General features: G+C 44.3%; 1 protein-coding gene across 1 annotated transcript; it reads left to right on the forward strand.

The window, feature by feature from the left end:
- The first annotated feature begins 511 nt into the window (after positions 1–511).
- Positions 512–21,588, forward strand: trim71 (tripartite motif containing 71, E3 ubiquitin protein ligase). Its single transcript, XM_077744011.1, has 8 exons — positions 512–616; positions 1,276–2,255; positions 8,794–8,961; positions 12,492–12,626; positions 15,285–15,527; positions 15,597–16,094; positions 16,168–16,308; positions 16,892–21,588. The coding sequence occupies exons 2-8, from the start codon at positions 1,527–1,529 to the stop codon at positions 17,462–17,464; spliced, it is 2,487 nt and encodes an 828-aa protein (XP_077600137.1). The 5' UTR covers positions 512–616; positions 1,276–1,526; the 3' UTR covers positions 17,465–21,588.
- The last annotated feature ends 1,324 nt before the right edge of the window (positions 21,589–22,912 follow it).

Genomic DNA, 22,912 nt, shown 5'->3' on the forward strand with positions numbered 1-22,912 from the left:
GATTTGTTGACATTATTTTGCTGGGGAATGAAACTAACCCGTGGCGACAATTTTACAGGAAAATCCGTGGATGATTTATGCCTTTTATGACTTATGAATTCACACAAGCAGGCCCCCACACACTGTGATTTGTGACCTGTATCGATATATAAACGCAGAGTCCAGTAAAAGCGTTTCTACTTAAAACTAACAGCTTAATCGTCCGGTACAACAATATTTCCATCAATCATGATGGGATACGGCTACATCCTGGGGGATTTACACATCATCACATAATGAACGACTTTAGTCCGATGTCATTCAATTTTAATAGTGTCATCTATAGGGTCAAAACACATTGACCATACTTAACCATCATTTTATTTTGTAATAAAAAAAATGCAATTATCCCAGGCCCTCGGACTCGGGTACGAGCGTGTGTGCACACCCCCATTTTGGCCCCTCCCCTTCCTCCCAGTCCCTGCAGCGGAAGCGAGTATGTTTCTCCCCCCTCAATCTCTTCAATCGAACTGCACCCGGAGCCACAGCCGGGGTAACACGCGCCCGTGGGAGCTCGTCTGGATGGTTCTACCCCGGAGAGGGAGCAAAAAAAGAGAAGAAGAAGAAACCATCGGAGGTTTGGATCTAATTCTATTCTTTTGGCCGGCTATGTTTTTCCCCCTTTCCTCCTTTGCCCCACGTTGTTTAAGGAAAAAGCCTGCGTGAAAATTCCTGCACGCCAACAGGGATCACAGCTGGGAGGGAGGTGGACCGATTTGTCTTCCAAAGGGTTCTTTTTTTATGTGGAAGACGCCGATCGAGTGAGGGAGCGATCGGGGTGATTGAGCCGACTGCCTGACTGATTACATGTTGGTTTCTCCGCGTCCTGGCCAAGCAATTTCCTTCCTCTCCGCGATCGTCGCTTGACCGAATTGCCTTCCGTCATCGGGTTCGAGGTTCGACTCCAAGCTGCCTTGCCACCGATGATGGTCGATCGGAGACGAAAAACACAAGAAGAGAAGTAAACTGCCATTTTTTCTGCTCTTAACACCAAGCTCCGTGGTCATGTTGCCTAACCGGTGGGGGAGGAGAGCCTGAGACCACCACCAACACCACCACCGCCCCGCCCCCCTCCCTGTACGACATAAGTCGCCAAACCAGAGTCACTCCGAAATTGAGCACCCCCCACCGCCATTTGTTGTTTATTTTTTCTTTTCTATTTAAATGAAGCTCAATTTAAACCCACCTGCCTCCCACTCAGAATCAATAACATTGTTCGATGTTGTTACATTTCAGGGATTGATTGATAACGCCTTATTGCCACCTTGATAACTCAATCTAAAGACTAGGCGGTCTCTCGCACGGGAGTTATGTAAGGCGCGCCGATGAACATCGTCCTCCTCCTCCTCCTTGGCGAAGCGACTTCCCGGCTCCCCGCTTACCCACCTACCTCCGGTCGGCGCCTTCCTCCCCCGGCTCGACGCGTCCCGTAGCTGGACGTCTCCTCCAAATGCATCGGTGGGCCGCCAAGTGAGCCTTTCGCCCAGATGGCATCCTTCCCCGAGTCGGACCTGCAGACGTGCCCGCTCTGCAAGGAGCTTTGCGGCTCCTCGGCACCCATTTCCTCCAACTCGTCCACGTCCTCGTCCTCTTCCCACACCTCCAGCTCATCCAGCCAGAGCAGTAGGAGGCTCCACGTCCTGCCTTGCCTCCACACCTTCTGCAGGCAGTGCCTGGAGGGCCAGCGCAGTCCCGGCGACCCCTTAAAATTGCGCTGCCCCACCTGCGACCAGAAGGTGTCCATCTCCGAGGCCGGCGTGGACTCCCTGCCGTCCTCCAACTTCCTCTTCAGCAACCTGTTGGACGTGGTGGTGAGCGCCGAGGAGCCCGTCCAGACCAAGAACGGCCACCACCGGCCACAGCGAGGTGGCTTGGCCCCGTCGGGCTTCCACCACACGCAGGGGGGGCTCCTGCACCCCCACCTCCTGGGGGAACCTCAGTGCAGTTCCTGTGATGAAGAGAACCTGGCCACCTCCCACTGCCTGGACTGCCAAGAGTACCTTTGCGACAACTGCGTGCGAGCGCATCAACGGGTCAGGCTGACCAAGGACCACTTCATCGAGAGGCTGGGGGAGAACCTCCACCAGGCCCGGGTCAACAGCAACCCGGGCCCAGCGGGCGTGCCCGTCTCCCTGGCGCACTCCCTGCAGAACAACTTTGCCCTGCTCTCGCTCTTCCAGGATCGCATGAGCTTCTGCCAACACCACGACAATGAGGTGAGCAAAAAACACACGCCCTCATAATGTTTTTTTGTGTGTTTTGGTTGGTAGTTGCCTATGTTTAGCTTTAAATCAAACTGCTAGGAAATCTATGGCTCGGGAGCCACATATGGCTCTTGATGGGAATCCACCAATAGGAGCCTGGCTTCAATACCAACTCTAATCTAATTTTTCATAAATAATTGATCCTCAATCATTAGCAATAGCATAACAATGTAGTCAAAAGAATTATTTTTCTACTTTAAACTTGACATGACTAAATCATGCACACATTTTCTTCCATGTTTTTTTTCCGAGTATGGCTCTCAAGGAATAATATAAAATATGAATTGTAGTAAACTAAAAACTGCTTATTGTCATTTTACAGTGCTAACATACTAAAAGAAACAAGCTTAAATGCATCACGCTTGTATTTAAAAAAAAAAAATGCATCATGGACTAGCGATCTGGAATTGGCAAATTTCCCAGCAACGCGCTTTTTGATGGTCTCGCACGACTCGGTGGTCGGGAATCACGCTCTAACGCAATATGGCAGAGAACCATACTCGGAACCAGATGGAAAGAAGTTCAAAGTGGCTCTTTGCCTAGATCTCCACAGACAACATGGTCGCCCACATTCACACACACTCGCATGCATAAATACATGCAGAGACAGCCTAACATTTACCACACACACTAGGGGAGACCCCAATGTAACTACCCATGCTCCAGTTATTTGTTTGATCATGTGATCTGGACCAAGTTGGTCATGATAGAATGAGTATGATGATGCCATATGGTCCCAATGAATAAGGCTTTTAGCAACTCCTTCATGTGGTGAGTAGAAATGTCTTCCCTAAATGTCATTTGTGTACTGTAGACAGAGGGGAGGTGGCCATCTTGTTTTCTCATATGCAGGCGATAAGGGTGCAAAAACAGAAGGTTATTACATTTACTGTATTTTCACAACTATAAGGCATATTTTATTTTTTTCTATATATAAAGTACACTGGATTATAAGGCGGTCTGTCTATTTTTGGGAGAAAATTTCAGACTTTTAATTGCGCCTTATAGTCGTGAAAATACGGTCAGGGAATTCCCATTTTATTTTGGAAAAAAAAGACTCGTCATTTTTTTGTGGTGGTTTCCAATATTGGCATTGACCCCCCCCCCCCCTGCATTTCCAGTAAATAGGTGGGCTTCGTTTTCCAGTAAAAAAGCCCCCCACCCCCCTCCAGTAAGGCAGCCTGCACTCACTGTGGTCCCTGAAGGGGGGATGACACAAGAGAAGGTCATGCTTTCTCTACCTGTTAACCAAGTGGCGTTGTGGGCGTGGCCAACTCCAGAACGCACCATTCTGATGCTCGTCATTACAAATTTGGATAGTTTTTTTTGACTAAAAAGACCTTAACAGATGAGAAAGTCCACTTTTTCAGATGCAGTCTTGGTGGAGACTAGATTTATCAAACGTGATGTCCAATTTGAGAAGAAATGTCTCTTTTAAATGGCGCTTTTAAATTCCGTCACCGCCCCCTTATTTTGTGGGTGTCCCGTCCAAAGAAGACGGGCCGTGTCACATTGGCACAAGCGAGCGTCTGGCTTGTGTGTGGAAGTTTAAATGGATAATGGGATTACACCAAATGGGCGCCCCGAGCTGGCTGCAACGTCACCCTCCGACAGCCAAACCCACGCGCCGCTCGGTCGGAGGAGCGGCTAATGATATGATAATCCTCTGTCAGTCTTTACAATAGATTAAACGCTCGTCGGCGTTACAAAGGAGTCGGCGCCGCTCGCCAATGACCTCCCACAAACACGCCAAATAGACTTATTAGACGCCACTGTAGTATTCTAGCAGGTAATATTCAGTCAACAAGAGAGCATGTGTAATCTTGTTTATTTCTAATTTGCACAAAGCAATTGGACATGAGCATAAGACGGTGGCGAAAAAAAATGACACTAAATTTGTATAAAAAATAGTCAACGGCGCACCCTTGATTGTTTTTCTTAAAACTTGACAATGGCAAAAAAATGACACTAAATTTGTATGGAAAATAGTCGATGGAGAGCCCTTTATTGTGTTTTTTTAACCTTTTATACAATAGATATTTTTTTTCTGTTCTTATCCTTAAACTGTTGGACATCATATCCAAATACATGAAAATAATAACATTTTTAAAAGCCGATTTGAACCATAATTCAGATTTTAGGTCACATGATCACCTTTCCACTCAAACAATGGCCGTCACAGAGTCCGCCGATTTCCCCCTCTCCAGTCAGCTGTTGCTATTTGGTTTCGACCACCACCCGAAATGCGACCACGCTTGTGTGCAACAACGGCAACGGTGGCCTATTCTCTGCCCGTAACCCCTCTGCCCGTCGCCATCTGTACATAGTTACCCCGTGAATAGGACTTAGGTGTTAGTGCACAAATAGCAGGCTTGGATTATGAAGTTTGGACTTCCAGGCTTCTAACGCGCAACATGTGGCCCGTAATTAGACGGCGTTGCCTCGTTTCCTGTGCAACGCCAGTCCTCGGGGGTGCGTGCCTGCTTTTGATGTCCCCCCTTATACATTTTAGAGGGCCAAAGGGGTTGGGGTTATTCCCCCAAAAAATAAAAACGTAAATAAAAAAAAACGTATCTCTGGAGAAATTGGCTCAAATCGGACATGGAGACAACCCCGAAAAATGCACAGTCATGTTTAGTCATCCATATTATGTTGCGTTTCCTACCGTCTCATTCTGACTTGTTAACGTAGCCACTTTTGCCCGAATATCCTTTCTCCACGCCGCGCTGACTTCGGCATCCCTATTGAAATATCCTCGCTGGGCCACGCCCCCTTCCCTGTTTTGCTCCTCTGGCTACTGTATCTACTGTACCACGTGGAGTCCAGTCACGTGCTCGCTAAGGAGTTCAGCTGACGACAGTTTGTTTTCCCCTTGCGGCCGTCCAATGGGAGGCTCGCATCGGAGCCGCCGCCCTCTTCGGTCGCCTTTCTGGCCTCGTTTCAAAACATCGAAAGGCGTGTGCGCGTGGCGCCGCGCCAACGGGAGGTTCCCGCGAGGGGCCGACTAGAAAGGGAACCCAAGAAGGAATGAAAAAAAAAAAAACTATGCGGGCGGGGGGACGAACGAGGAGGGTCTGGCTCCTTTCAACTTGATTACTCAATATATTGTTTACTTCGAGTTTTTACGTCATGCCCGCATAAAAACACCTGATGTATTATGGACTATAAATAGTTTTTTTTTTAAAGTCATCATGTTCAAATACTTTCTCCCTGTTGGTTTAAAGTATTACGTTTTCCCACAAAGAATGCAAGGAGGCATTTTAGCCATTTAAATGGACTTTAATTTTGTGCAATAAATCAAGCTCGCACGCAACAACTCGGAGTTTAGACCAACATAAACTAATTTCACATGCCGTCTCGTGTCAGTTTATATTCTTCTGTGCGGTGATTCTTGATATTTTTTGGTGTGTTAAGCTTCAACTGCAATTTATAGACCGAAAAAGTGTTTTTATTTTGTTGATATCGAGTCATAGGGGAGTTGTGATCTGACTAAAGGCATTTCTTTTGGTTTTGCCTCACAAAAAACAGACTTTGGGGTCTGCAGGTTTGGTTTAGAACAGGAAGTTCTTGTGTTTGTCTGGAACTGCCAACTCCATTTGATGTGATGAGCCTGTAGGAATGTCACTTTGTGACACGTCTGCTTGCGTCCTCTCCTAAATTTTCTGCTTTTTTACCACTGGACACCTTAAAAAAGCCTTAAGTCAAATTCCACAGCTTTAAAAAAAATAAAAGGATATTATACTACAATATAAAAGTATTTGCCCAAAATGGTGTTTAAAAAAAGGGTTTTTTTTTATTTTAGTACATTTTAAAAAGGGTCATATTACCAAAATGCATTTTCAAATAGTGACTCAAATTCAGCTTTTATTCGATTTTTTTGTTGTTGCATTTTCCCAAAAATCAATTGGACTAAAATGTTGTTTAAAAAAAGGTTAATTTTATTATAGTACATTTAAGAAAGGGTCATATTACCAAAATGCATTTTCAACTAATGATTCAAATTTATCTTTTATTATATATATTTTTTTCTGTAGTAAAAACAAATACCTTTTTTGTCCTTTTACATTAAAATAATTTCCTACATACACTATAATACAATTCCAATGTTTTTGCAAATGAATATTTATATTGTGAAATTGTGTCCATCTCTCAATGCGATTTTCATCCCAAATGAATTAATATACAAATGTTTTTGCTAATATTTGTTTTCAAAAAAGGATCTTTAGTTCTTTTGTAAGAGCGCTTCTTGTCGAGCAGGCCCAGTTTTTTTTCCTAGCAGCGTTGTGTGACATTACTAGGCCCCGTACCCTCCCCCCACGCCATTTGGAGGCTTTTTATTGGCTGCTTGGGTTCGTGCCCTCTTCCCTAGTTCCCAGTGCCTGGAGGGAGGGAGCGAAGAAGCGGGGGGGGGGGAGGTAACACCAACCAGTATTTGCTATATAGTAGTAGCATCCATCACAAAAAGACTTATATATTGGATACTTGCACCATCTTTTTGAGCAAAAATTTCCGTCTAAGGAAGCGGCATTGGAAATGAATGTAATAAATTGGATGGAATTCGGACCAATATTTCCATGGATGATCCATTTTCAGTGGATTTGCTGTCTAGATATAGTTTGAAAATATGGGAAAAACGGTCATTCATTAAAAAAAAAATCATGGATTGGGCCTAAAAATGCGGGTGATGCATTATGGAAGTGTCACCTGTTCTTCCAAAAAGCGCTAAAGGAAAATTGTTGTAACGTGAGAGATTAATGGCAAGAGGGGGAGCATTGCACGTAACATCCGCTGCACTAATGAAATCCTATAACTCAAGACCTAGCGACCCCCCGTTCCCCCCGTATGCGCCCAGTGTGAAAGAGCGGCATGTTGCGGACAACTCCCGACCCGACTATCATCCTATCACGCGGCAGGAAAAAAAAACGGCAAGAAATTTCGTAGCCATTTTTTGTTGTTGTGCATCTAATTAATTTTTAGTTCTCCTTAATCAATTTATATTTAAAAATAAATGTCCGGTGTGTGCTAAATTTAGTTCCCCTTATTATGATTTTCTTGACTTTTATGCAAAAGTTCGTCCAAAAATATTATAGTATTTGTATTTTTTTTGTAATTTACCAATGGAATATTTTCTTTATATAGATTGTAATGTATCGGCGGAATATAAATACATGCTAGAGTACTGTGTGTATTTTTGAAATATGCATAGCTAAAGGTAAGTTTATTTTTTTGTTGCTTTTATCACTTTTATTGACAGTTATAGACCTGAAATCCATTTCATTTGAAAATGTTGGCATTTTTCTTTGCATTTAACGACTATAGACGTCAGATATGACAACCAGATGATCTGATTGGATCTGCCACATCTCTAGATACGATTAAATTTCTTTTTTTTTTTTTTTAAAAAAAGGCAGCATAAAAGCACAAAGCTCCCTCACATGATGACGTGTCGAAATGTCAATAATATTGAATGGTCTCGTAAAAGCTTGTGTGTGTGTTATGTCATTTGAAAGATTGTATTCATGGAGGTCTTCTTCCTCACCGTAGGACCGTTGAACTCTTTGCCATATGCAGAACAAAACAAAGTTTAGCAAAATAGAGTCAACAACTTACACAAACGCCATTATGAGGGACTTTTTGAGTGACAGATCAGGGAAAAACTCTTTGGAGAAATAAGAAAGAAGAGAAATTGTGATAATTGTGTGTGTGTAGTGGGGGGGAGGTTTGGGTCTCATTAGATTATGCCGCCCCCTCGGTGAATGGTTGTTATTGATGGATTGATTGCAGGACCCTCCCCGTCCACTTGGGCCTCCCGCTATTGCAATCCATTGATCCGGCGGTCAGTGCATACTTAATTAGCCTTTCATTACAACCAATCAGAGCTCAGTGCAGACAGTTGAAGGCCAGCACGAGTTTTGGCAACAAAGGTTAAAATGTCCTCTCACTGAGTTTCTCTCAAATGGATTGGACGTGTATTGTCAAAAATTAGTTCATATTTAAAGTGAATACATTTTTAAAAAGTCCATCTTTTGCACTCTATTCCAATCCTCTGAAAATGATGTGATCAAGACACATGATCATATCAGTGACATCCCAACTAACTATTAGGACTTCAATGGATTTAGTAGTGATTTGGAGTGAGATCCAAAGTTTGTTAAAGAAGTTCATTTCATTTAAGGCAATGACTCTGAATAATAGCACAAGATAAAAGAAAAAAATAGGAAATAATTGCTTGTACATTTTTATTTTAATTGTCCTTTTATTTCCTTTTGGATTTTGAATTTAAAAGTAAGTGCAGTAGTCAGTACTGTTTAATATCTATGTACTGTTTAATATCTAAGTACTGTTTAATATCTAAGTACTGTTTAATATCTAAGTACATTTGACCGGTGACCAAAAGACCGGCGACCAAAAGACCAGCGACCAAATGTCCGGTCATGCTTTTCATTCACAAATAAACGGTCCTTGGACCCTCTCTCTCTGTTTTTTGCAGGTTTTCCTGTTCTTTTGCGAGAGCTGCTCAGTGCCCATCTGCAGGGAGTGCAGCATGGGTCGTCACGTAGGACACACCTTTGTTTACCTCCAAGATGCGGTTCAGGACTGCCGCTCCGTCACCATTCAACTGCTGGCCGACGCACAGAAGGGAAGGCAGGCCGTCCAGGTGAGCTGAAAAGGGCTATCCAGGTTTCCCGTTGAAATCATGGCATGGCCCCGAGACGTCATATGTTAGCACCATCGTAAAAAAGGAAGTCACGGTGTAATTTATGACCTGTCCACACGCAAGCCACCCAAAATGGGTCTCGTTAAAAATCCTGGCTCTAGTCAATACTTGCCGGACAGCTTTGAAAAAGCCACGGAGCAGGAGAGGCCAGTGTCGGGTGTCAAAAACTAAACACGGGCGTTCACTCGTCTTTGATTCTACGCAATTGTCTTGAACTATATGGAAACCCAAAACGTACCCATCGTTAGCAACCAAACGAAATCTTCCCCATTTTAGCAACAGAAATGGGCAAACTATGGGCCGCGGGCCACATACGGCCCGCTAGGCTTTTTAATCTGGCCCTCCGACGTTTTTTAAAAATGTATTTTAATTTTCTTCCCCCAAAATGGCGCGGAAGCCAGTGGCAGTAGCTCTGTCCAGTTTTATTTTTGTTTATCGTGTTTTACAGCCCCTCTATCTTTTTTTAAATGACATTTTAATATTTTTTAATACATTCCTTTCGACGACTTTGTACTTTATACTTTTTCCTTTAATGATGAGTATGTTAATACTTGAGTCCTTTTTTTACTGTTTATGTTTCATATGTACTGTTAACGGATGCACTTTTTTATATGTATCGTATCTTGTGCTGACCGGTCCCCTGGATTTTTCCGCTCGGGTCGGAGGTGTCCAGCTGGTGCTGAAAAGGGGAGGGTCACGCGGGGTGAGGTCTGGCGGGGGCGGGGATGAAGGTCACCGGGGGAGGGGGAGTGGGCGGCCAATGGGGGAGGGGAGATGAGGTATTTAAAGGATTTGAGAGAAAGGAAAAATCCTCTCTCGGGCACTTGGCCCACCTCTTGTCCACATTCCCCCCCGTGTCCTCCCCCTACGGGTTCATGCCTCACAGACACTTGCCGCCTCATGTCATTTAGCTAATCGCGGAATGCCGAGGGGAGAGCTGCTTTTTTGTGTGTTTCCGCGTCACGTAGAGGGGATACTACTTCAGTAGATGGCGCAAATGAGTCCATGAGCCTATTAGTTAACACATAAAAATGCCTTTTAAGAAACTATCTTTTTTTTCCCAGATCATGCTTTCCGATCTTAGAAATTGAATACTGTATACCCCTTTTTTTCACTCAAATCTAGACCAGGGGTGGGCTAACTTTTGGGCCCGGGGGCCACATTGACTTTAAAAATTTGACAGATGGACCGGTCAGCACAAGATATGATACATATAAAAAAGTGCATTCGTTAACAGTACATATGAAACATAAACAGACAAAAAGGACTCAAGCATTACCATACTCATCACTCATCATTTAAGTCAAAAGTATAAAGTACAAAGTCTAGTTAAAAGGAATGTATTAAGAAATATGAAAATGTCATTTAAAAAAAGATAAAAGAAGAAGAAAAAAAATACATTTGGACAGTGTTGGCGGGCCGGGTGTGGCCAGCGGGCTGTAGTTTACCCATGTTTGGTCTAGACTCTGGCTTGACCGAGCAATTTTGATATTGTGTCAAAAGCCACTTGAGGTCTTTTACCTCAAACGAAAGCAGTAAAAGCTCGCCGGCTGGGCTCTGCAAAGACTCTCCTAGCATTCCAAAAGATAAAAGTGCTCTTTAAGTCAACTGGCTTATCAGTCTGTCCTCTTAGAACACACACTTGTGACCTTGGTAAGACATGGTGGAAACACCAAATGCTATCTAAGGTCACGCTACATGCGGCGTGCTCGCACACACACGCCGTTTCCTCGGGCAAAGCGCCGACCTACCCCACCCACCTCTCCGTATCTCCGGGCGACTCGCGGACAAGCCGGCCTGCAGGGTTCACCCGGGGTCTTGCGGGAAAAATTCCAAAAGCTCAGTATGACTTAGTTCACCTCGCCATTAAACGACAGACACATGGCTTTGAAACGGAAACCATGTCCCTCATAGTCTGCGCTTGACCATTTTTTACATTTTATTTTGTATTTCATTATTTTTTTAAACCCCTCTCAGCAGTAGAATGTCAAGAAGAAAATCTAGGCGGCCATCTGGCAATTTCGGTTGCTGCGAGGCAACTCGCCGTTCCTTTCCATCGGAGGTCACGGCGAGAGTAAATGCTGACGCCAGATAATACGTAAACACACACACACACACACACAGGCACACACTCCTCTCCCCTGAGGTAGGAAATTTCCGCCCGCTCCACCCCCATTATCTCCTCTGACCTCTGACCCCCGGTCTTGTGACCGTGCCGGTCGGTCCGAGCCCCGCGGTCTGATTGGTCACTCTTTGTGCAGCAAGCTGTGCTCTGCTGGGAATACTTGGTGGACGAGGAGTGTGTGTAAGAGAGAGAGAGCAATAAAGACAGGAAGCCGTATTGGGGGTAGAGGGGGGGCACACTCAAAGAATCCAGGTCACATGATTTTTAGGATCTATGGATAGGTTGCTCATGAATTTAGTCAAAAATAGATTTTTCCTTTTGACAATTTCCTTAATTAATCATAGCTTTGCGTACAATAATGAAAAATTTAAGACAGATTCTGGTATTTTTACAAATGTTTCCAAATAGTAGCACTTTACATTAAATACATTAAATAGATTTTTCCTTTGACAATTTCCTTAATTAATCATAGCTTTGTGTACAATAATGAAAAATTTAAGACAGATTCTGGTATTTTTACAAATGTTTCCCTAGTAATACTTTTGTACATTGTGATTTGTCATTTTGTAGCTTTAAAAAAATAAAGTTAAAATTCTTCAACAGTTCATATTTTAGGCCTTCACTCATTCACAGCCATTGTCAACTATAGATTTTATATTTATTTGACCTAGGAATGCTACCATGTTTATATGATAATATGATTATTAATCCAAAAAATAGATGCGGCGCACCACATGATAATCACTCTGGTTTATTGTTCATGTCTCGAAGGGGTTCATGCTCAAAATGGTGTTTAAAAAAAAAGGTGGTCACATGACCCAACTTATCACAGGATTTCACCCTTTCTGTTGCCACTAATTTAGTTGTCCCTGCAGATTTCCACTTCAGATGGCGTAGCCATGAAGAGGAAAAATACCCCGCTGCCGGTCTTTGTTCAAGCGGGGCTTCCAGTGTGTGTGTGTGTGGTGGGGGGGTTTGGTTTGGTATGGTATGCCTCCTAAGACCAGGGTTGCAGATCATGACCTGTAAGGTTTAGCTGACCTTTGAGCCCCGCAGCCCATATCACAAAGGCGGCCTTATCCTACCTCGCCTTTGTCCCTGTGCGGTCCGCCTCGACCTCTGACCTCCCACAAAACGCAGAAGGAGCAGCCAGATAAATATTGGGCAAAAGCGCGCGTCGTAAATTCAAACCAATCAATACGAGAAACGTCAAGTTTGGATGAGGGCTTTTATTTTGGAAAACCTGTGATCAAGAGATGTGGTTGTTTTTGTCAAATTGTAATATTTTGTCCCCTTTTTGGAAATATTAGGGTCATCTGAATATTCTTTTCCCTCTTTTTTTTAGCTGGGCATGGAGAAGGTCCAGGCCATGGCGGAGCAGGTGGAGATTAAAGCTAAAGTGGTACAAACGGAAGTGAAGGCCCTGGTCCTCAGACACAAGAAAGCACTGGAGGAGAGAGAGTGCGAACTACTGTGGAAGGTAAAACATCTCCCATTATTATGTGTGCTTGGGTTAGGGTTAACCTCCCAAAACTCCGGAAATCCCAAAAAATGTCACCTAATTTTTTGGGGGGAAGCGACCATTTCTGAAAGTGACAAATTTCAAATTAAAATGCCTCGAAATTCACACCATTGCTTACGTATTTGATTCGATCGCATTCCAATCTGGATGATTTTGATAACACAAGTCCATTGTGAACCATATGAGCATGATAATAACAGTTTAAAAAAAATATGTATATATATTATTATTATTTTCCTACATTTTCTATCAATCCTGTGCGTATTCACTCCTGAAATAGGGTTGACAAAGGTTGTCAGCTCTGAACAAAAAACAAAATCTATGCCTCAATGCTTGGCTCAATTTTCCATATGGTTTGATACTTGGATATTTTCTATAAACGAATCCATTTGCAAACAACTAGGAGGAAGCTGTCAATCCAACAACGTCCAGACAAAGCTGCTAGTGGACCTTTTTTAGGTTGCCATGAAAAGAAATAGGGCAATGGCTCAAACAATGATTCACCTAACTGACTATATATCACGTCCTTTTACAATACTTGTGCTCACCTGGAATATTCTCACGCTCCTTCAATGACCCTGAATAGGATATATGTAAAAAATAGATGGACTGAATTGGAATCCCCCCCTTTAAATAATAGTATGCTCATAGATTTAGGTTCCTAATAATTTAAAGATGACCTGCGTCTCACCTGCTTACAGCTGTGACGCATTTGCGGCTAAGTCTTTGCCGGTTTGGCTCGTAGGAAGCGGAGGAGGACGCCCCATTGGCCGAGAGTCAATGGAGCCGCCCGCAGACATGTCCAGATGAATGGCGCATTTCTCTACCCGCTTGTAGCCGTTGTCTTTACGAGGGTATTTGACAGGGGGAGATTTACGATGTGCCGGCTTCTCGCTGTCTGCTTGCTAAACTTTGAGGAATGCCGGCTAGAGCGTTAGGAATACCAGTCGGGCCAGATGAAAGTTGCAGGTAGATTTGTAGCCCATAAAACAACAAAATTTCCTAAAAAGCCAATTGCAATTTTATGGAAATTACCAGACACGATTTCCACTCGTGTGATTGGAACGTTGGCATCAATTGAACATGTCCAGTCAATTTGAATTAGGTGGCTATCACTGTTAATAAGGGCCAATGAAGAACTAAAAACATCTAAAAAATCTGATCTTTTACACCAGATTTCTGATGATGTGGTCAGGATTGGGACTTGAGTAGTGTTATAGTCATGTTTCAGAGTAATATATATATATAATACATATAAACCTACTTGCTGTGTGACTATGTCTATGCATTTACTATTTTATTAGATTATTTTTCATAGCCGTCTGTCTATAAAAGTGAGACAGCCTTTCACTTTGTGTCAATCCAGACCGATTAAGCTTATCGGCGTTTCGGATCCCATCTCCGGCGCCTTCGAAGGATTTACACATTTCGACACAGCCGTAAATGTCACTTTAATTCAATTGAATCCTTTAGCGGCGAAAAAGATGTCCGTTTGTGGCTTGCCATGGTAAATTCTCTCATTTTCTACAAGAAGCGCCGATTTAAAAGGAATGCCGAGTGCGTGTGTGCGTGAAACCCGAGAAGTCTGCACCAAGACTGGGCTGATCTATTCAAGATGAGAGCTTCTGCTTTCCATTATTTCATTTCCACTCCCCAAAAGTCTACATTTCATCCAGTCAAATTCAAGGCAAAGTCGAGAAGCGCGCCGCTCGTTTTACGCTGGCTTGAGCCATTCAGGCCAAATTAATACAAGTGCTTAACCAATGGCCGTGCTTTCAGACCTCCCGCTTTCCCGGGACAATAGCTCAAGAGATGAGAATGAATGACTCAAGACGAGCCCCACCGGCTCGGCGGGGGGCTTCCTGCCTGGCCGGCGCGATGACGGGGCGCCATTGTCTGTCGGGGTGATGCTTCAGAGTCACACCCGTCGCCGATACTTATTCCGAGGGAAGCTGGTTTTCCAAAAAAGGGTCCTTTTTCTTCCCGATGCTGGGCTTCAGGGTTCTCCACCAGAAAGGCCAGAGGGCCTTTTGTCCTTAGTGGACTATAAAATGGAAATCCACTCTCTCACATGTGCAAATGGCGCTTTTACTCGGGGCCCGGATTCAACAAAGGGTTTTCTTTTGGGAGGGACTGAAAGATTTCCCTCCCCATTGAAGACGCTCGGCTTATTGTGTTTCATTCTTTGTCTCCGTCACCTTGTTTCTATAGTTTGCCAATTTTCCTGTTGACGGTCTTGGAGGGGGCCAAAATCATGATGTGCATTTGATTATTAATCAGAGTTGGAATTCTGTACCCATCTGACTGGCAAGTTTTCCTGTATTTAAGAAAAATAGTCCAAAAAACCTAAATTTACGGAACAGCTCAATTTGCAACATGCATTATTACGATGAAAGAAAATGCACATGACTGCCGCCCGGTGGTTGGAGAGGTTGTAGTCAAATGGTTACCAGAATAAACGTTAAAATCAGCTTGTAAATGCCTTTTTTTTCAAATTTCATATAAGAAATACTTACATGAATCGATATAATTTAGCTATTTTTGCCTCTCCATTTGTGTAAGCTTTTCTATGTTTTTTTTTTTACTGAAACTTACTTTTGATCCCCCCACCCACAGTTGGAGAAGATCCGTCAGGTGAAGGCCAAGTCGCTGTACCTGCAGGTGGAGAAACTGCACCAGAGCCTAAGCAAATTGGACAGCACCATCGCCGCCGTCAGCCAAGTCCTGGACGAAGGCCGTCACATCGACGTTCTCCTGGCGCGTGAGCGCATGATGGCGCAGATCCACGAACTCAAAGCGTTGAGGAGCCTGATGCAGCCTCAGGAGGACGACCGCTTCATGTTCACACCGCCGGACCAGGTGAGGGCGTACTGGGAACCACAACATAAGAAGATGAGAGAAAAAAACATTTCCCTTTTCCCATTCCAGGCTCTGTACATCGCCATCCAATCAATGGGCCTGATCAGCAGCGGCGCCTTCGCGCCAGTCACCAAAGCACACGGCGACGGTCTCAACGGCGCCCTCCGCGGCAAGCACGCCGCCTTCACCGTCATCGGCTACGACCACGACGGCGAGCCCCGCCTCTCCGGCGGCGACATGGTGTCGGCTATCGTCATGTCGGTGGCGGACGCCAACCTGTCGGCGGCCGAGGTGACCGACCATCAGAACGGCTCCTACACGGTGGCCTATGTGGCCAAGTGCGAGGGCGAGCACCTGGTTTCCGTCCTGGTGTGCAACCAGCACATTCAGGGCAGCCCCTTCAAGGTCTTTGTCAAATCGGGGCGCAGTTACGGCTCCCTGGGATCCCAGGTCTCGTCCTTCGGGGGCGAAGGCGAGGGTGACGGACAACTGTGTCGTCCCTGGGGGATCAGCGTGGACAAGGAGGGATACGTGGTGGTGGCCGACCGCAGCAACAACCGCATACAGGTGGGAAACCGGCCGGCCGGCCTTTGTACGGTTTCCGACTGGCCTGCTTGATAATCTCATCTGTCTTACTTAGATATTCAAACCCTGCGGCGCCTTCAACCACAAGTTTGGCTCTCTGGGCTCTCGCCCCGGTCAGTTCGACCGCCCGGCCGGGGTGGCCTGCGACGGCCAGCGACGAATCATCGTGGCTGACAAAGACAATCACCGTGTGCAGGTAAGCGTGCGGTGGTGCTCGGACGTTTGGTCGCCGGTCTAATGGTGACAGAGAGTTTACTGTTGAAACCAGCTCTCAAAATTATATTCATGAGAGAGAGTTTAATATCTAAGAGAGAGAGAGGTTTAATATCTAAGAGAGAGAGAGGTTTAATATCTAAGAGAGAGAGAGGTTTAATATCTAAGTACTGTTGAAAACAGTAGATATTTAGATATTAAACTCTCTCACTAATATAATTTTGATAGCTGGTTTCAACAGTACTTAGATATTAAACTGTGCTTAGATATTAAAATGTGCTTAGATATTAAACAGTACTTAGTTATTAAACGGTACTTAGATATTAAACAGTACTTAGATTTTATACAGTACTTAGATTTTGTACAGTACTTAGATATTAAACAGTACTTAGATATTAAACAGTACTTAGATACTAAACAGTACTTGGATATTAAACAGTACTTAGATATTAAACAGTACTTAGATATTAAACAGTACTTAGATATTAAACAGTACTTGGATATTGAACAGTACTTAGATATTAAACAGTCCTTAGATATTACTGACCCCGTCGATTTTGCCACAGGTGTTTACCTTCGAGGGCCAATTCCTGCTGAAGTTTGGGGAAAAGGGCACCAAGAACGGGCAGTTCAACTACCCCTGGGACGTGGCCGTCAACTCCGAGGGTAAGATCTTGGTCTCGGACACCCGGAACCACCGCGTGCAGCTCTTTTCCCCGGACGGTTCCTTCCTCAACAAGTACGGCTTCGAGGGCGCCCTGTGGAAACACTTTGACTCGCCCCGAGGCGTGGCCTTCAACCACGAGGACCACCTGGTGGTGACCGACTTCAACAACCACCGTCTGCTGGTCATCCGCCCCGACTGCCAGTCGGCCCGCTTCCTGGGTTCCGAGGGCATCGGCAACGGGCAGTTCCTCAGGCCCCAGGGCGTGGCGGTGGACCAGGAGAACCGTATCGTGGTGGCCGACTCCCGCAACCACCGCGTGCAGGTCTTCGAACCCAACGGCAATTTCTTATGCAAGTTCGGAACGCAGGGGAGCGGTTTCGGACAGATGGACCGGCCCTCCGGGGTGGCCGTGACGCCGGACGGCGTCATCGTGGTGGTCGACTTCGGGAACAATCGGATCCTCAAGTTCTAGAAGAGGAGCTCCCGGGGAAAGATTTGAGAACACGTCGACCAGAAGGGAAATCAAGACGGCCATCTTTTGATACTTTTTTTTTCTTTTTCCTCCGTCAACCGGGACCTCCAACGATGGATAATCAAAGAAAGAGACGGAAAAAGAAAGGGAAAAAAAGAGCCGTGGACCCTCCTTGAAAGTCGGCGGTTCCAGTTTTCCTCGGACGCCCTCAAGTATCCTTCTCAGGGAATTTTTCTCACTTTTCTCGTACCTCCTGAACCCCCCTCTTCGTATCCCCCCCCCCCCTCACCCCTTACCTACCACCCCACCTACCTCATTTAGCTCTTTATGAATGTACTCGTCGTCACTGAGCAGAAGTTTATTAGTCAGTGAAGTTTTACAAAGAGCCTACCTCTATACTTTTATTTAAAGACGAAGAAAAAATAGACTTCAATTCATTTGCACAGGAACAATGGAATTTGTGCTGTGCATTTTTTTTTAAAGAAAAATGAGATAAGCCAACCTCCTGAATGTCGTCGCTGAGACAATACTCAGATCGCCACCACGTCTTTTGTGATCGGCGAAGACATTTTTCGTCGTTTTTTTTGGGGGCGTCGAGGCTAGGCGATATCAAAATGAGCTCAGGTAATAGTTTTGGCCGATTTTTGAAATGATCGGCGTTTTTTTCAGGCGTTCAATCCGACAACTGGATATTATCAAACGCGTTTCCCCCCCGACGGCATCTCGTTAAACCGGATCAGACTAAAGATCCGCCCCCGTCAACCTGGCAGATTATTATGCAAGTACCTCTTGCTCTTCTCTTTAAGGGAGGACCCGCAAAAAAAGCCACGCGGGGGTAGAAATTTCCCCAAGAACTTGTTAGCCTAGAGATTTAATCATAGACAAATGACACCTTTTGTCCCCCCCACCCCTCTGAGGCAGTGTGTGACAAAAGCCTCAGAAGTAGACAAAGTCCAGAGGACGAAAATTACGACATCAAAAACAAAAAAAATGCTTACCATTTAAGAGTGAAGCCCACTATTGGCCATGCCATTTGGAAAAAAAGGCCAGTAGCTATATGATTACATCATTAAACGGCCTGTAGATGCCACAAGGAGGTGGCAAAGCACTACTTTTTTTGTCCATCGGACGCGCTCAACTCACTACAATGGCGGCCAAGCCAATTATTTTTTTGCGTTGGCCTGTGCACATAAACAACGTGAGTTTTTCAGCGACCGGAATTGGACGCTCTTTCCCCCATCTAAAAGACGCAACGAACCAAGGCAATTAACCCTCATTTCACCGTACAATCGATCCATCGATAGTTTAACGCGACGCCAATTTATCTAATTCCCAAGCCTGGCGCGCTCTTAAACTCATCCTCTAAAGATGGAGGTCTAAAGACCAACTATACTAGAATCAACCAAAGCTAGAAAATCTGCACAGTGGCCAACTAAAAAAAACTGGTTGTTAAAAAGTCATGTTTCTCAAAAATCATTGTTGCCGGGTAAAGTTGACTGGGCGGATAACTCGTGGAGTTTTTTTCGCCCGCCGAGCCCGATCATTCGCGAAACCCCCGCCGTTTGAAAGCCTTCGTCGAGCCACACAGGAAAACCAAAGAGAACTCTTTCCCTCTCCCTCTCGATCTGTAGCGAAGAAAAAAAGGAAATCCTTGAATTATTCCCCAATCTGCGCCCCATGTGAACGCACTCGACAATTGGTGTTCTGTTAGCGGCTTCCCCGTTTTAGTGAAAATCGACAGGCTCTCTTCTCTGAGGAGAGGACCCGTCCGCACATGAACCGCGCCGACACCCCCTTGCGGGATATGTTCGCTTAACCTCAGTGTTTGTTTACCTTCGACGCCTCGACTCTACTGTTCGCGTTCATATACCTCAAAAAAAAGAAAAAACCTTAGTTGGTTCTACTTGAATACCTCGTTTTTGACTCATATATTTTTTTTTGTTAGCTTACCTCACCAGATGCGGACACGTGGCTAATCTAACACATAACCGTGGGACCAAAAGATGGCGGCGGTGTCGACAATGTGTTTTTTTTTTTTTGGTCTGACGTCTCCTATCTGGCAACCTCGGGCAGCTTTTCGCTTTGGATGGATTCGCCGTACGTTGAATTGCCTTTTTTTGTGTTGTTTTTAAAGCGATAGAGCGAAAAAAAAAATCATCAACCTAACCAAATATTTCCGTCGCTAGGATAGTGCCAAAACGATCTCTTAGAGTTCCGTGCCAAGGACCACGCCGATGGCGTTGTTGTCGCCAGACCGCTACGTCAGAGGTGAAAATGTCGTCCAATGGGATGCACTTAACGATGGGCTGGGCCCTGATTGATTCTCTTTGACCTCACGACGACGGCGACGACAAATTCGCCCACGTCGTTTTAGTTACCGCACGCGAGGGAGGGGGGCGAGGGAAGGGAGGGTCGTGGCGAACCCGACCCATCGTCGAATCGTCCTCCATTTTCGGCACAACCTTACCCAAACGTCGCTCCGGCAAAAGTTTCTCGATTAGCACACGGAGAAACCATGCTGATGCTCCCTTTTTTTTTTTTTGCGTTTTCAGTATTATGCTACGTTCATCCAAGTCAGCATTGATTTTTTTTGTTTTGTTTTGGGGAACAAAGATTGCAAATTCTATCTTTAAGATCCTGAGGTCCTCACTCTTTAAGAGGAAAAAAATGTATTTTAAAAACTTTTTTGATTTATTTTTTTTCTTTTGTTTGCATGCTTTAAAAAAACAAAATCCTTATTGTACTGAAGGCTGTTTTTGGGTTGGGTGTTGGAGAAAAAGTTAAAATGGACGGGAAAAATAACAATAGTATCGGGGAAAGGTGCACCCAAAAGCAGAGTATTTGCGCGACAATAGGATTTTTTTGACATTTGCGATTGTATTGGTTGCAACCTTCAATCGGCCGTGCCTCCATTTTTATCCCAAACTAATGTTAAGAGGCGGAAAGCATCTAGCAGTCATTCTTTTTTTTGACCGCCAGGTGCTTTTATTTGCAGGATTTCGGAAATCTTCCCGATTCGACAATCCGGGAAGCGACCGCTTGACTAGGAATTCTCACATACGCCCGTCTGTCATATTTCTAACCTCTGCTATCTTTGAGGAAAAAGAAGATAAAGAAATAGTCAGCGGGCCTCCTTTTTTGAAATGATTGTACTATATTTGAATCGGAAAAACCAAAAAAAACTACAAAAAAATAGGGTTGGTGAAAAATTAGAATGGAAAAAACTCTCAGGTAGTTGCCAGCGGCTTTGTCCCGCTGGCGTCCCTCGTTGAAATGTGTCGTCCCTTTTTTTAGAATTTAAAGTAGAGCGCCCCCTGTCACCCTATCTCAGCCCCTTTGCCCATGTTTTTGACCTTTAGCTTTAGTCTGATTCGTGTGTGTGTGTGTGTGTGTCTGTGGAAATCATCTTGAATCTCAATTTACTTTTGATGGAATCCCCTGCTTTTCTTTCAAGTACACAAAAAAAAAAACGACTCTCCGCCCGATTCCCGTCGGCCCTTTTGGAATGTATTTTGTGAAGAAAAGGGCCCGACGGCGTCGGGTGGACGCCGGCCCCTTCGCGACCCGCTGCTGGATGCACACACCCCTTAACCCCCCCCATCGTACAATTCCATTATTTTTTAATCGTCGGCTCGCGTCCGCCCACATCAGCAAAAATAGCAAAAGGGTGTCCCGGCAGGAAGGTGGGGGGGCAACTCTGTTTGAGTCCCGCTCCAGCAGCGAGGCGCTAGCGGCCCTCATTTGGGGCGTCTTTCGTCCAAGTGGACCCCCATGAATGTAACCCCCTCGTAGTCCGGGAGGTGGCGCGAGTGGACGCGGCCCGCTGAGTTTAGATGAACGCTGCTGGCGCTTCCTCTTGATGGCCTTAGTGTGTGTTTTTGTGTGTGAGAGTGTGTGTGTGTTTTTGTGTGAGAGCCTGTGTGTGTGTGTTACACACACTTTGTGCCCAGTTGAAGCGCAGATGTCAGGTCTTCCGTCTAAATAAGGCAAAGGAGACTATAATATTTTTGGCCGTTGGCTGCTGGCGCCACACTCTTTGGACTTTAAACATTTCCTATGCAGTTTTTGTTGTTGTTGTTGTTGTTGGTTTTTGTTTACACTTAAATAAAGTTGTACTTCTTTGACTTTCTTGTAGGATAGAAGTTATTTCACTTTTGTTTTTGAGACGTTTGCATGATATTATGCCGAAATGGGACATTTGAGGAAAAGAAAAATGGTTTTGAGTGAAATTTTAGGCAGATTGACAGTATAAAAAATTAATATATTCTCAATGTGAACTTTATTTTCAGATATAGGTAGGTGTATTGGAAATAGTGCAATTCTATAGTAAAACAAACAAAAAACTGGGATTTTTGTACTGTAACTCATGAACTGTTAGTCATCACCAAATTTACAACAAATGTTATTGTGATTCTTGCCATATTTTGACATTATCATCTTTTCTCTAGGTCTTGATATTCAAGTTTTATCAACTACTGTTTTTTGGTGGGATGGGAAGCAACATAAGGTAAGACAACTACTTTTTAATACTACCTTGGATATTCTTTTCCTGATGACGTTTGCCTAAACTCGAAACAAAACTTATAAATATAGCCATTTCTTTTTCACCCATGTTAATTTCACTTCCACCTTGTATCAATTGTCACAAGCACTAGTGTGCTACTACAGGCTAAGGGTTGTGACTGCCTACCCCCTTACCTACAAACAAATATAAGCCCAAAATTACCCCCAAATCACCTCCCCTCGATATAAATATTAAAACAAATCCTTAATTTCATTGTAGACCATCCACAAAAAGAAAAATTCATCATATGACATATAACACAATGTAGTGTAATGTAGTTCCCCCTTCCACCGATAGATGTCAGCATTGTCACTTTAACTTTTGGAGCTAAATGCCTTGACACAACTTAATTTTGATGCATGGTGGGCCATTTCTTAGTGTGATATCATGTGAACCAACATTCCATATTGTAGAAAGGGGGTGCAGATGGATAGTGTTTGTGTGTGTGGATATGTTTGCGTATTTGCTCGCCCCAAATATGGATGCAAGTACGTAAGTGAATTCCGGTCTCTGAGGAACTCATTAGTAGAAGCAGACTGGCTGCAAAAGTCGCCGAGAAGAGCGAGATTGCATATTTGTATGCTGCTTTTTTCTTCATTGTTTCATTCAAAGTACAACAGCAAGTTTTAATGTCATTGGTTGAATAACACCAGATTTTTCCAGATTCACATTTTGACTTTTTTAGATTACTTTGTTCGTGCAATTCTGGACTATACCTGGTTTATTTTTGCTTAAGATATCGTGACCCGAGTCATTTTCCGTGTGCGCCAACAGATGGTGGAAATGGAGAGTAACATTGATTGCTTCTTTCTTGAATTTCAAACTCTTCAAAGAGTTTCCACAAGTCCACAAGGGCCCCAATTTAGAGTCGTGTTTACCTTCTA

The sequence above is a fragment of the Stigmatopora nigra genome, chromosome 21, assembly GCF_051989575.1.
Source record: "Stigmatopora nigra isolate UIUO_SnigA chromosome 21, RoL_Snig_1.1, whole genome shotgun sequence".
Lineage (NCBI taxonomy): Eukaryota > Metazoa > Chordata > Actinopteri > Syngnathiformes > Syngnathidae > Stigmatopora > Stigmatopora nigra.